Here is a 17,699-nt window from a genome sequence, read left to right on the forward strand (position 1 = left end):
GTGTGGACACTTTCTTAAGAGTTCTTTAAATCGTTCTCATGCTTCATAAATAGATTTCTTTTCAAACTGATTAAAATATGTAATATCATTTCTAAGCTTCATAATTTTTTTATGGTGAAAAATATTTAGCAAGGAATTTTTGTACTAAATCACACCAAGTTCTGATAGATCTAGGTGCTAACGAATGCAACCACATCTTAGTTTTATCCCTCAGTGAGAAAAGAAATAACTTAAGTCTTATGACATCATCTGAAACACCATCTTATTTAAATATAACACACAATTCTAGAAAATGGGTAAGATGTAAATTTGGATCTTCAATTGGTGATCCCCCAAACTAGGTATTTGATACCATTTGGATAATAACATGTTTAAGCTCAAATGAATTAGTCACTACAGTAGGTTTTTGAATATTACAATGAAGTTCATCTACAGTAGAGTTGACATAATCTCTTAAAGGTCTAACTCTTTATAAATTTCAGAATTTTGATTATTTTGGTTTGTCATTTCTGTAATTTTTTTGTGATTTTTTTCTAGATTTTTAATTTTTTTTTTGTTTTTATGATTTTTCTAATAGTTATTTCTAATTCAAAATCGTAGGGCACTAGTCCTTCAGAACCTGAACTATGCATACACTAACATAAAAAAAAATAAAACATACAAAATAAAAAATAAAACATAAATAAAACATACAAAATAAAATACAATATTTAAAGTTTAAATAAGACTTTCTAAAAATAGAAATTTACTTAGTTTTCTTTCCAGGCAACGGTGCAAGAAACTTGATCCGTGGTTACCTAATGCTTACGCACAGTATAACAATAGTTTTGATGGTAGTTTTCACTTATATTTCTTTATTTTGCAACAAAACAAAAAACTTGATCCTGAAGAAAAATAAGAATTTAACTTTTTAATTTATATATATTTATATTAGGATACTACGCAAGTATACGTATCGTTATCAAGTAGTATTGGACTTGTTATTTAAGACCTGAATATCAAACTCACATAGAAGATTATGCAATATGCACTTTTTAGAAAGTTTTTCTATTTCTAAAAAGATAATTACTTGAATTAAAAATGATTTTTATAGGAATTTAAAATTTAAATATTTTTGGTATTTTGGATATTTTCACGAAACAGTAATAACTCAAAAAGATAACTAAAATTTTTGTAGAAGAAAAGTACCTAATATGAAAATATCTTTCTTCTTATCCTGAATCAGTAATAAGTATATGAATTATATTATGGAAGTATGTAAATTGTGTTGTTTCAAATAGAAGCAATAATAATCTTTACCGTTACTAGAGATGCTATAAAGAACATTGACTAATTTAAAGTTTGAATAGTTCTTAAGACCGGCTAGGCAGGGAAGATACTAGCTCTCACTGTAGAGTTCCCTAGATTCCCTCCACTTGGGGGCTAACATTCTCGTATCAGAACCTAAAATAATAAACCAAGTTGGGGGCTTTAACCTGTCACTTTAAAGTCCTCTTACTCTACACCCATCAATAGATTTCCTCCACCTGGGGGCTAACATTCTCGTAGCAGAACCTAAAACAATAAACCAAGTTGGGGGCTTTAATTGGTCACTTTAAAGTCCTCTAACTCTACACCCATCAATGAATACTTCCCTATTTATTTACACTCAATCATATGAACTACATTCTCATTCTTACAATCTCATGTGATTCTTTCTAATTATTGATTGAGACAATATCATCCCGGTTCTTACATGTTCTCACAACAAATATTAACATCTGGATTGGCCAAATCAAGAAGTAAATGAAGTGCATGGATTTAAATCATCACAACTTCTTTCAACATTAAAGATCAATACTCTCCACAACTTCCATCCAAAACTTAATTACTTATCATTTTAAGAAGAAAGATAAAGAAAACTACTCAGAATCCTTGGAGAAAACAAAACCACACTTTGGTTTAAAAGAAGAAATCACTATCAAACCAACAACAAGTCTCGATTAAAACCAAAAGTAGTCTAAAACAAAAAGATAAAAACTTATCTCAATGCCTCCACCAAACTCTTGAAGTTCCTTTGAATCTCTTCTCTTTTACAATCACTTAAAATAAAATAACAAAAAGGATAAAGTAAATAAAAAGTGGTTCCTGAAAATCTCTCCGAACTAACTCCCCAGAGAAGAACTTTCAAAACTTACTAATATTTTCCAGACTCTTTTATAAGCCTCCCTTCTTTCTCTTATAGTTTTCCAAGTGGTGCCTTGGGATCTCTTCAAAATGTGTAGTGATTCGATGTATTTACCTAAGTGACGCATCCTTTTATGATAATTTTCGTCCATGGTGGTTACAACCACCTATTAAGCCAATGGGTGCCTCAAAAACCTCTTCAAAATTCATGAAAATCGATTTTACTCGTCTAGTAACTGCCACTGGTGCTTAAGCATAGGGTATCGGTGCTTAGGCGCGGCCTTCTCTGTTTAACCAGGGCTTAAGCGCCGGATCTGGCGCTTAGACGCCAAAACTCTGTTGCACAATTTTTCCCCTTTTTGCTCCACCCTTTTTGCTCCAAATTTGACCTTTTTGCTCCAAATTTGATCCTTTTTCACTCTTTTAAGCATTTTTTCCATTTTTATCTGTATCTACAAGAAAAGCACAAAAATATGTTCCATTAAAGTGCAATATCTCAAAAATAGGTATAAAAATATGTCTAAAAATATTATATATTTTAGGTGTATCAGTCAACTCTTGGAGTTTGACCAAACTAACAGGTTTTTACAAATCGAGAAAGTGCATAAATTGTGCGCTTCTCAGCCCTTAAGCCGGGGTGGCCTTCGCAATTGTTGGCACTATAATTCATACATCTAGAATATCCTCATGGAACTGCATAATGTATGCTCAGTAGCTCTCATTTGGCATCAATTTCACATGACATATAGGATTTGAATCCTTCTGGTGCTTTTGAGTGCTATTGAACTGCACCAAGAATAACTTCTTGAACTCTCAGAAGGATGTAATAATTCCAACTAGGAGTCCAGTGAACCACATGAGTGTCGAATCCCTCAGTGTGGTGTAAGAAAAATTATACTCCAATGTATATGTATGGAAGAAACAAAGGACATAATGCCATCGACCGGATCATTTCGACCCTTGTAGGGCTCTGAAGATGGAACATTGAAGTTCTCATGGACTTCACATCAATAATTTTTCAGGATAATGCATTCTTCAGTCGACGGTAAACCTCCATTCACCCCACTTATGGTTTGTTCCTTGCTGACATGTATCTAACACTATCTTGGTACTGAGATTCATACACTGTCTGATGGCCTTGGAGTTCACGTACTTAAGAATTAGGTGCTGGAAGAGCCTGTGCTCTCCCACGAAGCACTAAGTAGTCCAGCTCTACTATCTGACCTGTTATTTGATCTTGGAGTTTCTAAATTCATCGCTTTACAAATTCTTGGATAGAGTCCACATTAGAAGGTTCCCCCAAGTAGGTTCCTTCTCCATGATGCACTCCTTTTTTTGTTGAATGCATGATTCCACGCTCACCACTCCTTTTAGGATATTAAATTTCAAAATATCCTTTGAGCCACACTCAAGAGATAAAGTATTAGACAAATGAGAGAGAAAAGGAAATAAGGAGGAAGGGAGAGTAGAGTGTAGAGTATACAATAGTACATGCTCTCCTAGAATAGATTCAGCTGTCTTTCTTGAAGAAATGACCCACCCTATTTAGAGATTATAAGCGAAGCTTAATAATTACATGTTTTTCCTACATCAAATTGGAATGTTAAAAGTGATTAATGGACTATCACTTCTTTACATCTTTGTAAACTCCCTTGATATATCTTGGCATTAATAATTGTTGTTGGCACTGTTTCATATTCGCAGTTAATATTGACAATGTTTCGTATTTGTGACTGCACTCCTTGGTCTTCTAATCTTCTTCGGTCAATCAATAGTTCTTTAGTTAGCTTTCTTGACGAAACTCTTTGTGGAGACCCTGTTATCTTTAGTAAGAGTTTATTCTTCCAGACATATGACACATCACTATAAACTGATTTGTAGCATTTCTTCGAAAAGAAGGTTTTCGTAGAAGGTTGAAAAATTTTTTGGGGGCAACCGTTGCACTTCTCTAGGAATGATCCTAAATCAGTTAAGAGAGTCAGTTTCATGTGGTTATTCCTCTGTTTAGGTATACAATTTTCTTAACTCGGATATACTTTCCTTCGTTCGGCCCATGGTCGACCGAATGAAGTGATGCTTGATGCCTTGATCTTTCGACTATTATTGTGCAGTTCTATGGTACCTTCTTTGTGTGATCCGTTGAATTTTTTTAAGATTCGTGTTATAAAAAATTTGTTTTAAAAATATTATGCGAACCAACTTCATATTCAGCATGTCCCTCATAATATACTAGAGATTTACATTAAAGAACCCACATAATTTAACATATTTTGGTGCCATAATTAGTTTACCAAAAAAGTGAAATGACAACCAATACCGAATTATTCTAGTATATCCATTATAAATTGAGCAGCAAGTTGTGTAAGTTTTTTATTTTCCTTACTTGTTTCTAAGAAAACATATATAGTTCAATCTATTTTACCTTTTAAATTAATATTGCTACCAAACTAAGTTACCTCTTATCTAAGAGTCTTCCTGGACACTGTAATTGTCTTCGAAGTGATGACCGCTAAGCTGTCGGTGTAAATCTTAAAGTGCAATAAAGTACCACGAGATATTCAAGTCCGTTCGATCTCCAAAGAAACGAAAGAAAAAAAAATGCACCTGATTGAGTATATATCTATATAATTAAATATATTACATGATAAATACAATATATGAACAATTAAAAAGAATCTATAACATATTAAACTAAAAATAATTATATTAATTTTAAAATTATATTCCAAAAAAATGTCATCATAAATCTTGAAAAATTTGGCGTGTTTGTGAAGTTACAATAGTAATGAACGAAATGATCGACCGACCAGTTAGAAATCCGCTCGAGTGAATCTCGGGCTAACCAGCCTCATCTTTCAGCTCATTATCCCCTAACACCCCGATCTCCGCAGCCTGATCGGTTTGCCTGCCCAAAGACCAGAACGATGGGAAGAGTCCTCATACGCAGAACTCTCCACGGGCAGTTATATCGATCTCCTATTTGTAAAGTACTTAAATAACCTTCACTGTACAAATAAAATGAGGGCATAAATGTAATTTAATATATGTACAACTCTATATTAATAAATATGTGGTCTGATTACTCAATCTTTGTTGTTCATTATCTTTGGTGTTCATTATTGTGCTCTCTCCATCTTTTCCTTTTCTATGACGCTCTATTTGTTAAGTGTGTCTTCCCTTGTTCTATGACGCTCTGTTCCTTCGGTGTGTCTTCCAGATTGTTTGGGTTTCAACAAAAATTAACAATGATAAAAAATTTTATAGAATATCCTATGATTTCAGCTCCTGCGTCAACCTCAACAGGTTGCAAAATTTATTCGGCTGCAAGCTTGATACCTCATCAATCCGTTAAGCCTTTGACCTTTCCATAAAAAGCTGCATGCATGGCTACGTAAGAAGAAGATAATGGAGTTGTGATCTGGTTTGTCGTCTTCCCCATGCAATTAAACTTGTATACGAGGAAAGGAGATCAGCACTTTCAGAAAGCTTTATGGAAGCAAGTAGGAAAGAGGATACCTGGCATATCTGTATTCAAGAAAATAAGGATGTGTTGTTCGGATGAAGCAAGGGTTCTATTCCTTTTTATTGAAGGTAGAGTGAAGTTCTCATTAAATATGATTAAAATCGGAAAAAAATAATTATCTAATATGAAAAGAGATAAGAAAAGAGATGTAGAATTTGGAGGAGTTCTTGCTTCCAAATAATTTCATTTTTCATTACAAGATAATCACGTGTGTTCTTGTGGTCTGTGGAGATGTGTAGATATAATTAAATCTAAATGAGGGTTTATGACATAATTTTTTAAATCTTTGATAAAATGTGGATAGTCATGTTCTGCTGATGATTTTTTGTGCCATCTAAATATACCAGCTCTATCTTTAACAAATTTATAAATCTACCAACATGACTCTTTGATACCATCCTTTGAATGCCATTTCATATAAAATGCAGTATTTGATCGCGCAAATATATATATATATATATATGACCAGAGGCTATTATACTATTTCATTATTTTAGCTGCACCTTTTTTTGTTTATTTTAAACATGATTTGATTTCAAGTTTCACTTTTTAACACTGTATTTAGTCTTATGTTCGGTAATGCATCAATATAAATTAATTTTCTCGTTAATTATGGCTGTCAAATTAAGTGTTCATTCATAATTCGGCTCGCTAGATAGTTTGTATTTGATTCAATCGTCAAACAAATGAGATAAGTGTGAACAAATTTTTTGAGCGAGATACATAAACTAGCCCCAAAAAAACAAATTTTTGTTCAATCATATTGCGCTTGTCTTCAATTGAATAAATAAATAAATAAATAAGTAAATAATATTATAATAATGTTTTCATATAAAATTTTTAACTTGTATTTTAAAATAACCAACTTTTATTAATTTCTAAATAATTTAAACAATTTCAAGTTGAACTTGAGCTTATACAAGTAAAGAAGTTTAAATTGAGCTGAAAATAAACATGCTACTCACAAGCCAATTCAAACGCAACCCATTTTGAGCAAATATTTTCAAAAGAGCCGAAAAGGTGTAAAGAGTGAACACGCTCAACCTCTACTAGTTTACAACCCCTCGTCCTCACAACTTGCATCAATTTAGTGAAGTACTATTCAGAGGAATTTTCAATAAGCAAAATATTAAATTATTTTACAAAGATAGATTTACAGTCAATACATATGTGTTTACGTAAGAAGATTTATTGTTCATGGACACTTATATCTCTTGCGTTGAAAGAGAACATGGTCCCATTTTCTAATTTGGAAGTCACAACAACAATGGAGACAATACATATGGAGCTATGAAAGACTCGAGTTCCCTGAGTCATTGCATGGCTTAGCCGTTAATGCTTCAGATCTGAGTGAAAGAGAAAGATAAGAGAAAAATATTTGTTAGGAAGGAAGTAACCATACACTGTTGGAAGCCTGTCTTAACGAACTCAGAGCCGGTGGGTTCCCTCTCATTTATACCCTCTGCTGCCTTACTATGAAAGAATAAGCAGGTATCTGAAACAAAACAAAACGATGGAAAAGAAGAAAATATATTTAATCTTAGAATTCTAACTCATGGAATGTGATTAATTAGAAAATCTTGTTTTACTAAGATTTATTCTTTAATTGATTTAACAATCTTTTCCTTGCTTTATTATAAGCCTCAAACTTATTCTTTACCCAGCCTTTTCCTCAATTTCTCTCATAACAAAATGCTCAAGTATCTATAATTCTTTTCACCAAATTATTAAACCGATGCATCTTGTTTTCAGTCAATATAATCCTTCAAATGATGAAGCTACTTTGGGGCAGAGAGATTTTCTTTTCAACTCATAATTTGGCTCAATTAATGGACGATCAGGGCAATAAAATGCCCATCATTTGGAATAATATTGTTAAATCATATTTTGCCTTTGGACGAACACCTCAAAACTAGAGCTAATAAAGGTGTAATGGGTGCTAGAGAGAATAGAAAAGAACAATGCATTGCATTCTCTCTCCAATTATGAAAGGGTATTTTTATATAAAATACATAGGCATGCAGTGATTCTCTAGGAATTGTTCATTGAACGTATAAATTATACTCTTATGCCTTGTCTCCTGTGGCGTCCTTTCTCATCTTATATCTCTATGCATTTTGTCAAGTCATATTTTGCCTAGGAACATAATAATTTGCTTTGAGGCTACTCGCTACCTGGGGCGAATATGATCAAGATTTACGAGAAGTCTGATGCCGTTCGGTGTTGTCTTCGAGGAGACAATGAAATTGTTTAGTGTATCGAAGGACGGCATTCGTTAGGTGATTGCTCATGTCTAACTACTCGTACTTGGACATCCATGCTCAATAAGTCGTACTCGGCTGCCTGCATTTGATTGCTTGTATTTGGTTGCTATTTGGACTGGATCTCTTGATGAATTAGGCCAAAAAACACCTATTAGGCTTGCTTAGATTCTGCTGGCCCATCATAACTGTTTCAGTTTTGCTTCGTAAAAAAGCATTCTACGTAGATTTAGCCATGGTTTACCTTTCGAGAAAATGCCACCTGATAGAAGGAGGGGAACCACCATCCGTGGTTGTTTTTATTATTTTGTTATACTTCGATTGCGTTAGAATTTTCTAAATAAAATGCATGGCCTCCTCTTTTTTATATCGAAAGATTTATGATTGCATTTTTTTTTACAATCATATTGTAATGGAATCAACTCCAAAACAACCAAATTTGAATAAAATTGTATGCTTAGCTGTTGAAACTAATAAAAAATATGTGTTTTGGACATTGAGGAGTTGATGCCAAATTATATTAATTATATTATTCGAAGTTAGAATCTTGCTTCTAGTTGTGCATCCTAAAACGTTTGAGGGCTGTAACAACATGATTCACATGTCTCATCAAAGATTTCCTTGTGTATAGAGGGTGTACAAATTGTTGATTTAGTTGGATTATATGATAAATTTGTAAAACCAATTAAATAATTTCAACTTATAGGGAGAACCCAATTGATCAAAATGTATATAGAACCAAACCAAAAGGAATAACAATGCAATTTTTTTTTTCTTACTTGGTTCCCTCTTTGTTTACCTTAATCTTAAAGTCATATTAAAGGTGCTCTTTTAGTTTTTCTGAATATTTTATTAATTGACTTATTTATTAAATCAACTAAACAAATCAAATTATTGATGAGACAAAGATTTAGAAAAAAACTAACTTTAGTTAATAAATTCGGGAATAATTTTAAGAATAGCATGCCATTTAAGCAAATTAACAGAAAAAATAATTACAAAAAATGCAAAATTAAATATTATTTTTTATATTGAACTCTGTTTTTAAATTAAAATAATTAACAAAATCTAAAATAACACTTTTGATCAAAGCAAAAACCAAAATCCCATTTACTAAACCAAATCAAACAAATTATTTATGTTCGATTTTGTTTGATATTTTTTCTTTTAAACTAATTTATAACCCACTACTTTTCTATAATAATATCATTTTTTCTTTGACCAACTTAACGGAAATATCAAATCAGATTTTGAATATTATCTAAGAGAGACTAGTCTATCACCAATTTACATATCAATTTTGGCTCAATAATTACAGATTCATTTTTATCCTTAGTAAATTAGATTTAAGAAGACTTCTTGGATAGTTTGAGATAGTACAGCTCAAGCTTTCATTTCAAATAACCTTAGACCTATAACCAATATCAGACTTAAGTAAAGCCATTAAATTTTTTTAATTATGCAAATCACATTCATTCATCTGGTTCAATATGATGACATTTTACATACTAATATTACAATTAACATTATTTCCCACTTTTTCAACCGAAGAGATACCTTGGAGCAACTTCATGTGTAGGGATTTCTTTAATGCTTTAGTTGACATTTATCAACTTGAACATTATGCCCATGTCAAGTCATCTAATGCTTATAAGTATCTTATAACCTAGAGAGTACATAAAACGTTTTATGGTGATCTTAAACACTAAATTTCTACCATTTTATAACCTTAAAGCAATCGATCTTAGATTTTATGAGACTTTTCTTTTTTTATTAGTTGATTCTTCCCTCCTTCCTATTATAAATGTAAGTCAACACATGTTACCACTTATATATAGCATGTTCTCTTATTTTTGTATTTCTTTTCCCTTCCTTCTTTATATGAGTTCTTAGAATGTTAAATTCCTCAAAGCCAACCATATTGAAGTTATGGAAAAATTAAAATTAGGGTTCTTTCCTCTCTTCATGGCATGTGACATTCAAATAGTTAACATATTCTTATAATTTGATTAAAATAACTTGTTTTTGTTAAGAACATTAAAACTAGTGTATAATCTCAATAACTATTTGTATAATTTGATTAAATTTTATCATGTTTAAGTAATATTCCTTAATACTTATTTAAATTGACTAGATTAAATCATAATTTTGTTGGGGTCATACAAATTTTCTTTTAGATTAATCAGGGATAAATTAACTTATATTACCACCTAAGTTACCTTGAGATTCTTTATAAGCAACTTAGATTAAAGGATGGTTTATGCATATAGTGAATCAAACCAAAGCCAACTTAAGATTGGATGCAATGCATTCTTTAAAGGTCCACCTTAATATTATGTACTTGTCATAAGGTGATTTAATATTTCCAAATTCTCGTTGTGGGTGCTACAAACAGGAAAATAGTCCTTAATGCAATTAAAAATTAATTTATTTCTTAAAGGATAATTTAGATGCTTATCATCTTTAAAGATCAATGGTATGTTAGTAAACTAATTTTTTTCTAAAATGAAGTTCAATAGTCTATTTTATGTAGCTTCTAATTAAGCCTTAACCATGTAAATCACTCCTTGCTTTGGCGAGCAAAATATTCTCTAAAAAATTTGAATAAACCTATTGAAACTTGTTTGTACTATAGATATACCAAATTATTTTTGGTTTTTTCTAGATCTATACATCATACTAGGGTAGGTCTTGCTTTTTATACCAATTATTATAATTTATAATACATTATGCAAAGAAACGCCCAATTTCTTTAGTAAATGAATATACTTTTTTTTCTGGCGGGTATGCCATCAATATTTTTTACAAAATAGTTAGTTAATAAAGATAAGACTACTTTTAAATAGTTTATTGGGCATATTTAATTTGCTTGTTGGTAATCTCATAATCTATGGCCTTTTTTATAGCTTTTTTTCTTTTAACGATATATCAAAATGTAGTACCCATCGATTTGAGCTAAAAGCATAATCCATGATATATTATTAGTAATTATCATACATATCAATGACGTTCAGAAGTTATTGATAGCTTAAAATGGTATTGTGAAGCAAATCAGCTATATTACCCAAGTAAATGTGGATTTAGAGTGCCACATAACGATCCCATGAGAAAAGGGCTAAGAAAAATTTTAACATATGAATCTCTATTTTACTAAACGTCCAAACCTAGTTTAGCATGATGACGAGAAAAAGATTGAATTTCTACAATCATTCTCATAAAAAAAATCAAAAACACAAGTTGGAAAACAAAAATAAGAGAAAGAAAGTCGTGAAATCACACAACTTTTAAAAAGAGATGAGGCCCACACCTTTGTGATTCATGTTTCATAGTGGTTTGTGATTTTCCTAGAAGTTCACCTATGTTTTTGTTTGTTTTTCTCTCTTTTATTTTAGAAGGAGTCACCAACCTGTCGATCGTCGTATACGTCTCTTTCCCGAATAAGTCTCTCTCCAGGGTCATATGACTGACAAGGAGAAGAGAGGAACCAGAAAAGACGGAAGTACAACAATGACGACAAACAAGGGAAAACAGCAAAATGTAGAGAGTCTACATGCATTGAACCTCACAAGGAAAGGTAAGTGTGTCTGTTCGACACCTTAAACCAATATCTGCAAAATAATAGCTACGTAAACTACCAAAAACCAGAGAGTCAGATGAAGATGCCTGTTCTGTGTTCATGAATGATCCTAAGGGGACGCATCCTACTTAGTTTGTTACATCTTAGGGTTTGCCCAAAAACACGCTTGATTCAAGGGGGTTTTGCTTGCCTGAGAGTGACAACTAATACAAGACCATCAAGGGAGGTTATCTCATAGGGGGATGCTCTGATTCTTATAAGCTCTCGCTAAGCCATTGAACATAGAGTGAGTCTCTCACATCTCGAATGAGTAGTGGCTCATCCACATGTCAAGCCCATGAAATAACTATATCATTGATACACCAAAAAATATTCTATTTTACACATATATTTAAAGCTTATATTTGGTGATATTGCACTTTAAAGAAATGCATTTTCATGTTTTATTATAATTATACTAAGTATAGGCATTTAGAACTTAAAGGATGCAAAAATGATGAAATTTGAATTTAAAAGGTTGTGTTTTAAAAAATTGAACTGGCGCCTACACACCAGAATCCAGAGAAGATGGAGCCTAGGCGTCATAGAAGGTTATTTTCACAAATGTGTTGAATTTGTACAGATTTTGAAGAAGTGCCTAAGGAGAATGTTGGGAAATTTGACCCTACATTATAAAATAGTGTTTTTATGTCAGAATGAGGGGGTTGGCGTGAGTCTTTATAAGTCTTAGTGAGTTCTAAGTAAAGAGAGAGAGATTCAAAGGAACTTCAAGGGATTTGCTTGAGGAAGAGATCGAGTTAAGTTGTTTTAGTTTTTTTTTACTTTTCTTTCTTGTTTTGTAAACTTGTCTTTATATATAAAATTCATTTTTTATTGTATCTTCCTCATGAATTTTGAGTAGATTTCTTCTTACTTCTCTCTACAAAGAGAAATGGTCATGTGAAGAATCAAGTTTGTCGTGCAATATTTTAATTTCATAATTGTGATGATTGAAAATTCAAACTTCATTTATTTTTTGATATAGCCAATTGAATTGCTAAAATTTATTGTGAAACACATAATCAGAGAGGGCTATGTTTTTTACAATAAACTCTGGATTAGCCAATTTTCTTTTTCGCTTATAAAATGGATAAAGAATATAATTACTCTTATTTGACACATTACAAATCTCTTCAATTTGATAATTCACTAACTATAATCTCATTTTAAGGGGAAGAATACTTTCTTAAATTTGAACTCTTCATCACAAAACTTAGTTTAGTTTTAGCAAATTTAGTTTTGAAGTTTAGAGATTAGTGTAGTAAACATAGTTTCTTTAGTGGCATTAAACAAATTTTGACATGTTTTCTTACTTAAGTTTTCTATAGTTTAAATAATATGTTTTTTTGTGATTACCATAACAAATTTTCATGTTCTTGTGGGATCAATACTTTGGACTCCATTTTGAGCCCTTTATTACTTGAGTGGTAGATATACTTGCGTTTGCAACCTAGTGATGATTTGAAATTAACAGTACACCTTAATTCACTAGGAGTGGCAGGTTTAAATATATTAAAAGAGAAATTGATTATACTGAAGTAAATCTTATTGTGATTGATCTGCATATTTTTTAGTATAGCTACCTTGTGTGTTGTAGTGTTGAAAAATATTTATAACGCACAAAAATCGCCCATCAAATTTTTGGCGTGATTGTCGGGGAGGCTCTTAAAAATTTCTTAGAAGACTTTGTTTGAACTATAAATCTTTTAAAAACAACAAAAAAAAATTATAAAAAAAGAGAAAAAAACTACACACACACTCACACACACACACACATGTTCTTGTGTGAGTGTTTATTTATTTTATTTGTGTTTCCTGTAGTCTTTTCATCAATTTGTTTATGTTGATAATCTGCACATACAATCAGGTCTTAAGTCCTCACTTTATTACGTTAAAATTCCCTAATTAATTGAGCTCACACCCAAATCAACACTAGAGACGATTTTATCACCACAAAACTCATGTACGCAGTACCTATCGTCGTCGTTGCAACAGTCACAAATAGTTGGGGGCCCCTCTCACTTTCGGTCAATCAAACAGTCCTCTTGAAGTTCCTTAAATCATGAAACTATTAGTTCTGCAGCCTCTAAGCTTTCTTTATTTCTTACCATCTAAGCTAATCACGTGCCTTGTTTTGCTTCCATGTATTCTACAAATATTGCTCTCGTAATCTCAAAAAGTATAAATGGAAATTAATAAATAGATAGTTTAATGACGGCTTAGTTATATATTTTGATATTTATTCTATTTACCAAAAATTCTATATATACCATATACTTAAAATTTTAAGCATTTTATTAGAGGAGTAAAAATCACTGAAATGTTGAACTAATAGCTAAATAAACCTAGTGATTTAGACCAGTTTTAAAAAAAATCTCTAAATCAACTTATGTCTAATAGTAATGCTTAAAGTTTATATCATTTGCATCACATATGTCATTAGTGAAGTTAACTCATGAACTCGATAAACATATTAATAAACGAGCTTGACAAGACTATTAAAGTTCGGCAGTATAAGAATTCGATCGGGATGAACTAAATAATAATGAAAAAAAAAATGAACAAGCAACGTAACAAAAAGCATGCTTCAACTTGATCATTTATAACCTTACTTATAATTGCTAAAGAACCAAATAAGCTAGGAATTTTCATGCTCTAATTCATCATGAATCTCTTCCTCATCAACTTATCCATCCAGGGATCAAACTAGGAACTCAATATATAGCTATCTCTCTTTCATACCACGGCAGAGAAACTCAATAACTTCGTCTATGATCCACACACGCACACGCGCACACACACGCACACAAAGAGAGAGAGAGAGACCCAGCGTGTGTGTAAGAGAGAAACAGAGAGAAGTAGCTTACAAAAACAAGAAAAAGCAAAACAGGTATAAGAGGACAGAAGATGGTAAACTTCTAATTACTATCTTTGATAATGAGCCACCATTCATGCTGCAACAAGCAGAAAGTCAGGAGAGGACTATGGTCGCCAGAAGAGGATGAAAAGCTCATAAAATACATCTCAACTTACGGCCATGGCTGCTGGAGCTCTGTGCCAAGACGCGCAGGTGCAAATTAACTACATCATTTAAAATTGCATACGCGTATTTCTTACCAATTTAGTTCATTAAGTTTATTGTTTGAACAATTGTATCATTCACTTTCACATTGCATGGAATCATAGGATTGCAAAGATGCGGCAAGAGTTGTAGACTAAGGTGGATCAATTACCTAAGGCCAGACCTAAAAAGAGGAAGCTTCTCTCCTTATGAAGAAAAGCTTATCATTGAACTTCACAGCATTTTGGGAAACAGGTAAATTTTCATACTTTTTTGTTATATACATGCTAATATGCTAATTTGAATCTACATAGCTAAATTTATATATTATTTTTTTATGTATTATTTTGTTATTAAAAAATAGAATAATTATGTTTCTTATGACTATTCATCTATTTATCAGAAATTTATCAACATAATACTTCATTTGTATTCACAATTTTTTCGCACAAACTTTCATATTTATTTTTTTAACATCTAATTGTTACAATCACAATAAAGCATATATACGTAAAACAATAAAATAATTTTATTTACTAGTTTTTATTTTGAGTGATGTTAAAGATTTGGTATCATATATGTAAAAGTCAAAATTTAGGTGTTAAATTTGAATATACATAAGAATTATGTGGCATGTGTAGTGTTAAGCATTTCATTAAGAAATAACCTAGAGTTGAGCTTTTATTCAATTCAAAATCTACCAAGCCAAACAAAAAAGCACTATCAACTCATTCAAGCTCCACTTATGTGGAACCCTATTTAAGAGCAACAATTAAAGTTGAATAAACAGAAACAACTAATGTTGAAAACTGCTAAAAAAATATTAGACCAAATTTAATATATAAATACAGGTTGAATAAAATCAGTCCACAATAGCTTTTAAGCAACACTTTTGGAAAACATGAAGAATTATAATTCATTAAATCTTACCAAATTATTTTCTAAAAATTAGAAAAGGTTATATCTAATTTTTATCAAAAGTTGAACATAAGTTGATCTATTTGAGCCTATTAACGGGAATTTAAAATATAACTTGAGCATAAGTTGATCATAAATATTAAACCTTGTGGACAGAATCAAATTCAAAGAAAATGCGTTTGTTGAGATTAGTGCGTCCTCAATTTTTTCGGGTTAGAAACCTACAAATGTGCTATTTGAGCCGAAGGCCTTTGATAGCTTATTGAAAATACTTGGGATAAGATGATGATGAGGTTTAGGTGGTACAAATTTTAACTTTTATCAGTAACATTATTTGTTTTATTAGTGCGTACTCAATATTTGCAATACAGATGGGCACAGATAGCTAAACATCTAACAGGAAGAACGGACAATGAAGTGAAGAACTTTTGGAACTCCACAATTAAAAAGAAGCTCATCTCTCAAGCAGTGGAAGGTCTCTCTCTTCCTAATCTCTCAAATCAAATTCCACCTCCTCCTCAAGATTCTCTCCCAATATGGTCATTCCATTTTCACACGTCTCCTTTTGGAAATCAATCACAACCTTATAACATCCCTAAAATAGTGCAAATATACAATCCCCAAAACCTGCAACCCAATATCAAGGAAAATCCTATTGCTCTTCAACTCCAGCATTTCTCCGGTTCTTACGGCTCCATTTCTCCGTGCTACCATCAACAGCAGCAACAGCCTCTTCAGAACTATCATCATGACCCCCCCATGTTTTTTGATGATATCAGTCCGTTAGAATTTCGTAGTGAATCAAAAGGTGGTCTCATCAACACGAAGATTGATTTTGTTCTAGATAATCAGCCGCCTATCAATGATCAGGTGTGCTTCAATTCTACATCTTCAATGCCTTATTTAGATAGCAGTAATGGTTATAGCAACCTGATGGAGTATATGTATGTTCTCAGTGGGCCCGAGTCCTTGGCAGAAGCAACATGTGTTGATCTAAACCCCAATAGTCTGCTGCCTGGCACATTTCCTTCCCTAGAATTTGTCTAGATATATATTTCTTGCTATTTCAGCTGTATTTCTCTCTCATTTCTTCCATCCATAGTTGCTGAGCTGATGCATGCTACATAAAAAAATATATATAATGAATAATGAAGAAGAATATTAATAAGGTGCAGTGCAATTGACAGCGAGAGGTGCATGATACATGGGGATACTATGTTATTGCTACTTTTGTGGATTAAACGTAAGTAGTATGGCTATATGTATAGAGCCAACAATAACGGGAAGCTACTTTTGAATTTGTATCTAAAAGTTTTTATTAAAAAGTTACTGATGGCATGTGTACTGGCTTCCTTAACTAGATCTGAGGCTGACAAGGAGCTGAATTTAATTGAATTAATACAAATTATACTAATGGTTGTATCAAGTCGAGTTTGAACAAAGTCAAAGGTTTGATTTTTGGTGAACATTTGGTCTTGCTCAAAAAAGGCTATTATTTGTATATTGAGTAATTGTATTCTCACTGTAAGGCCCGTCACTAAAGATACGATGAAATAAAAAAATATGAGGGGACAAATATTTGACTTAAGAAAAAATTTCAAACTATTATATTTTTATTAATAATTTAAAATATAATTTATAATAAATTATTATCGATTGTTTAAGATTAAGAGAAAAATCTTTATTATAATCGATAATATTGGAAGTCTTAGTAAATATTTCAGGGTGGAGCCTATATATATATATATATATATATATATATATATATATATATATAAGTACGCCTCTTGTGATTATAACTTATTTCAAGCACGACATCTTTGAATAAGAGAATTTTATTCTTAATTTTAAATTCTTAACATACAAACGGTTGCCGAGCGAGTTTCAAACCTATCGACAAAACCATATATAATTAGCTTGATTATATACTTGAACATAAGTGGCTAGATCTTAACTCTATTTATTATACATACATTTAACATATATATTTACAAGAGTAGCTTTAAAACTAGTTTGTTTCATCCCATTTATTGGACACTTGAACACAATGAATAAGTCAAAAAGAGTAAATTGTAATGGGAAATATTGGGAGCATCAACAAACTCTTCAGCTGGAAGGTTGAAGAGACGTACTCCATAATCAATTAAATGACAG

General features: G+C 31.7%; 1 protein-coding gene across 2 annotated transcripts; it reads left to right on the plus strand.

The window, feature by feature from the left end:
• The first annotated feature begins 14,424 nt into the window (after positions 1–14,424).
• Positions 14,425–16,877, plus strand: LOC110032972 (transcription repressor MYB6-like). 2 transcript variants are annotated; one of them, XM_020736780.1, is made up of 4 exons: positions 14,425–14,636; positions 14,753–14,882; positions 15,917–16,415; positions 16,502–16,596. In XM_020736780.1, exons 1-4 carry the CDS (start codon positions 14,504–14,506, stop codon positions 16,535–16,537), a joined length of 798 nt encoding a protein of 265 aa, XP_020592439.1. In that variant the 5' UTR covers positions 14,425–14,503; the 3' UTR covers positions 16,538–16,596. The 2 variants fall into 2 exon arrangements, with proteins under 2 accessions (XP_020592439.1, XP_020592438.1); XM_020736779.1 differs by having other exon boundaries at positions 15,917–16,877.
• The last annotated feature ends 822 nt before the right edge of the window (positions 16,878–17,699 follow it).

This window comes from Phalaenopsis equestris, unplaced genomic scaffold (genome assembly GCF_001263595.1).
Source record: "Phalaenopsis equestris unplaced genomic scaffold, ASM126359v1 Scaffold001073, whole genome shotgun sequence".
NCBI classification, from domain to species: Eukaryota; Viridiplantae; Streptophyta; class Magnoliopsida; order Asparagales; family Orchidaceae; genus Phalaenopsis; species Phalaenopsis equestris.

Coding starts and splice junctions, on each gene's coding strand:
- LOC110032972 (XM_020736779.1), top strand. CDS start 14,504: ATGAGCCACCATTCATGCTGCAACAAGCAGAAAGTCAGGAGAGGACTA. Junction 14,637..14,752: donor CTCTGTGCCAAGACGCGCAG/GTGCAAATTAAC, acceptor ATGGAATCATAG/GATTGCAAAGATGCGGCAAG. Junction 14,883..15,916: donor CACAGCATTTTGGGAAACAG/GTAAATTTTCAT, acceptor TTTGCAATACAG/ATGGGCACAGATAGCTAAAC.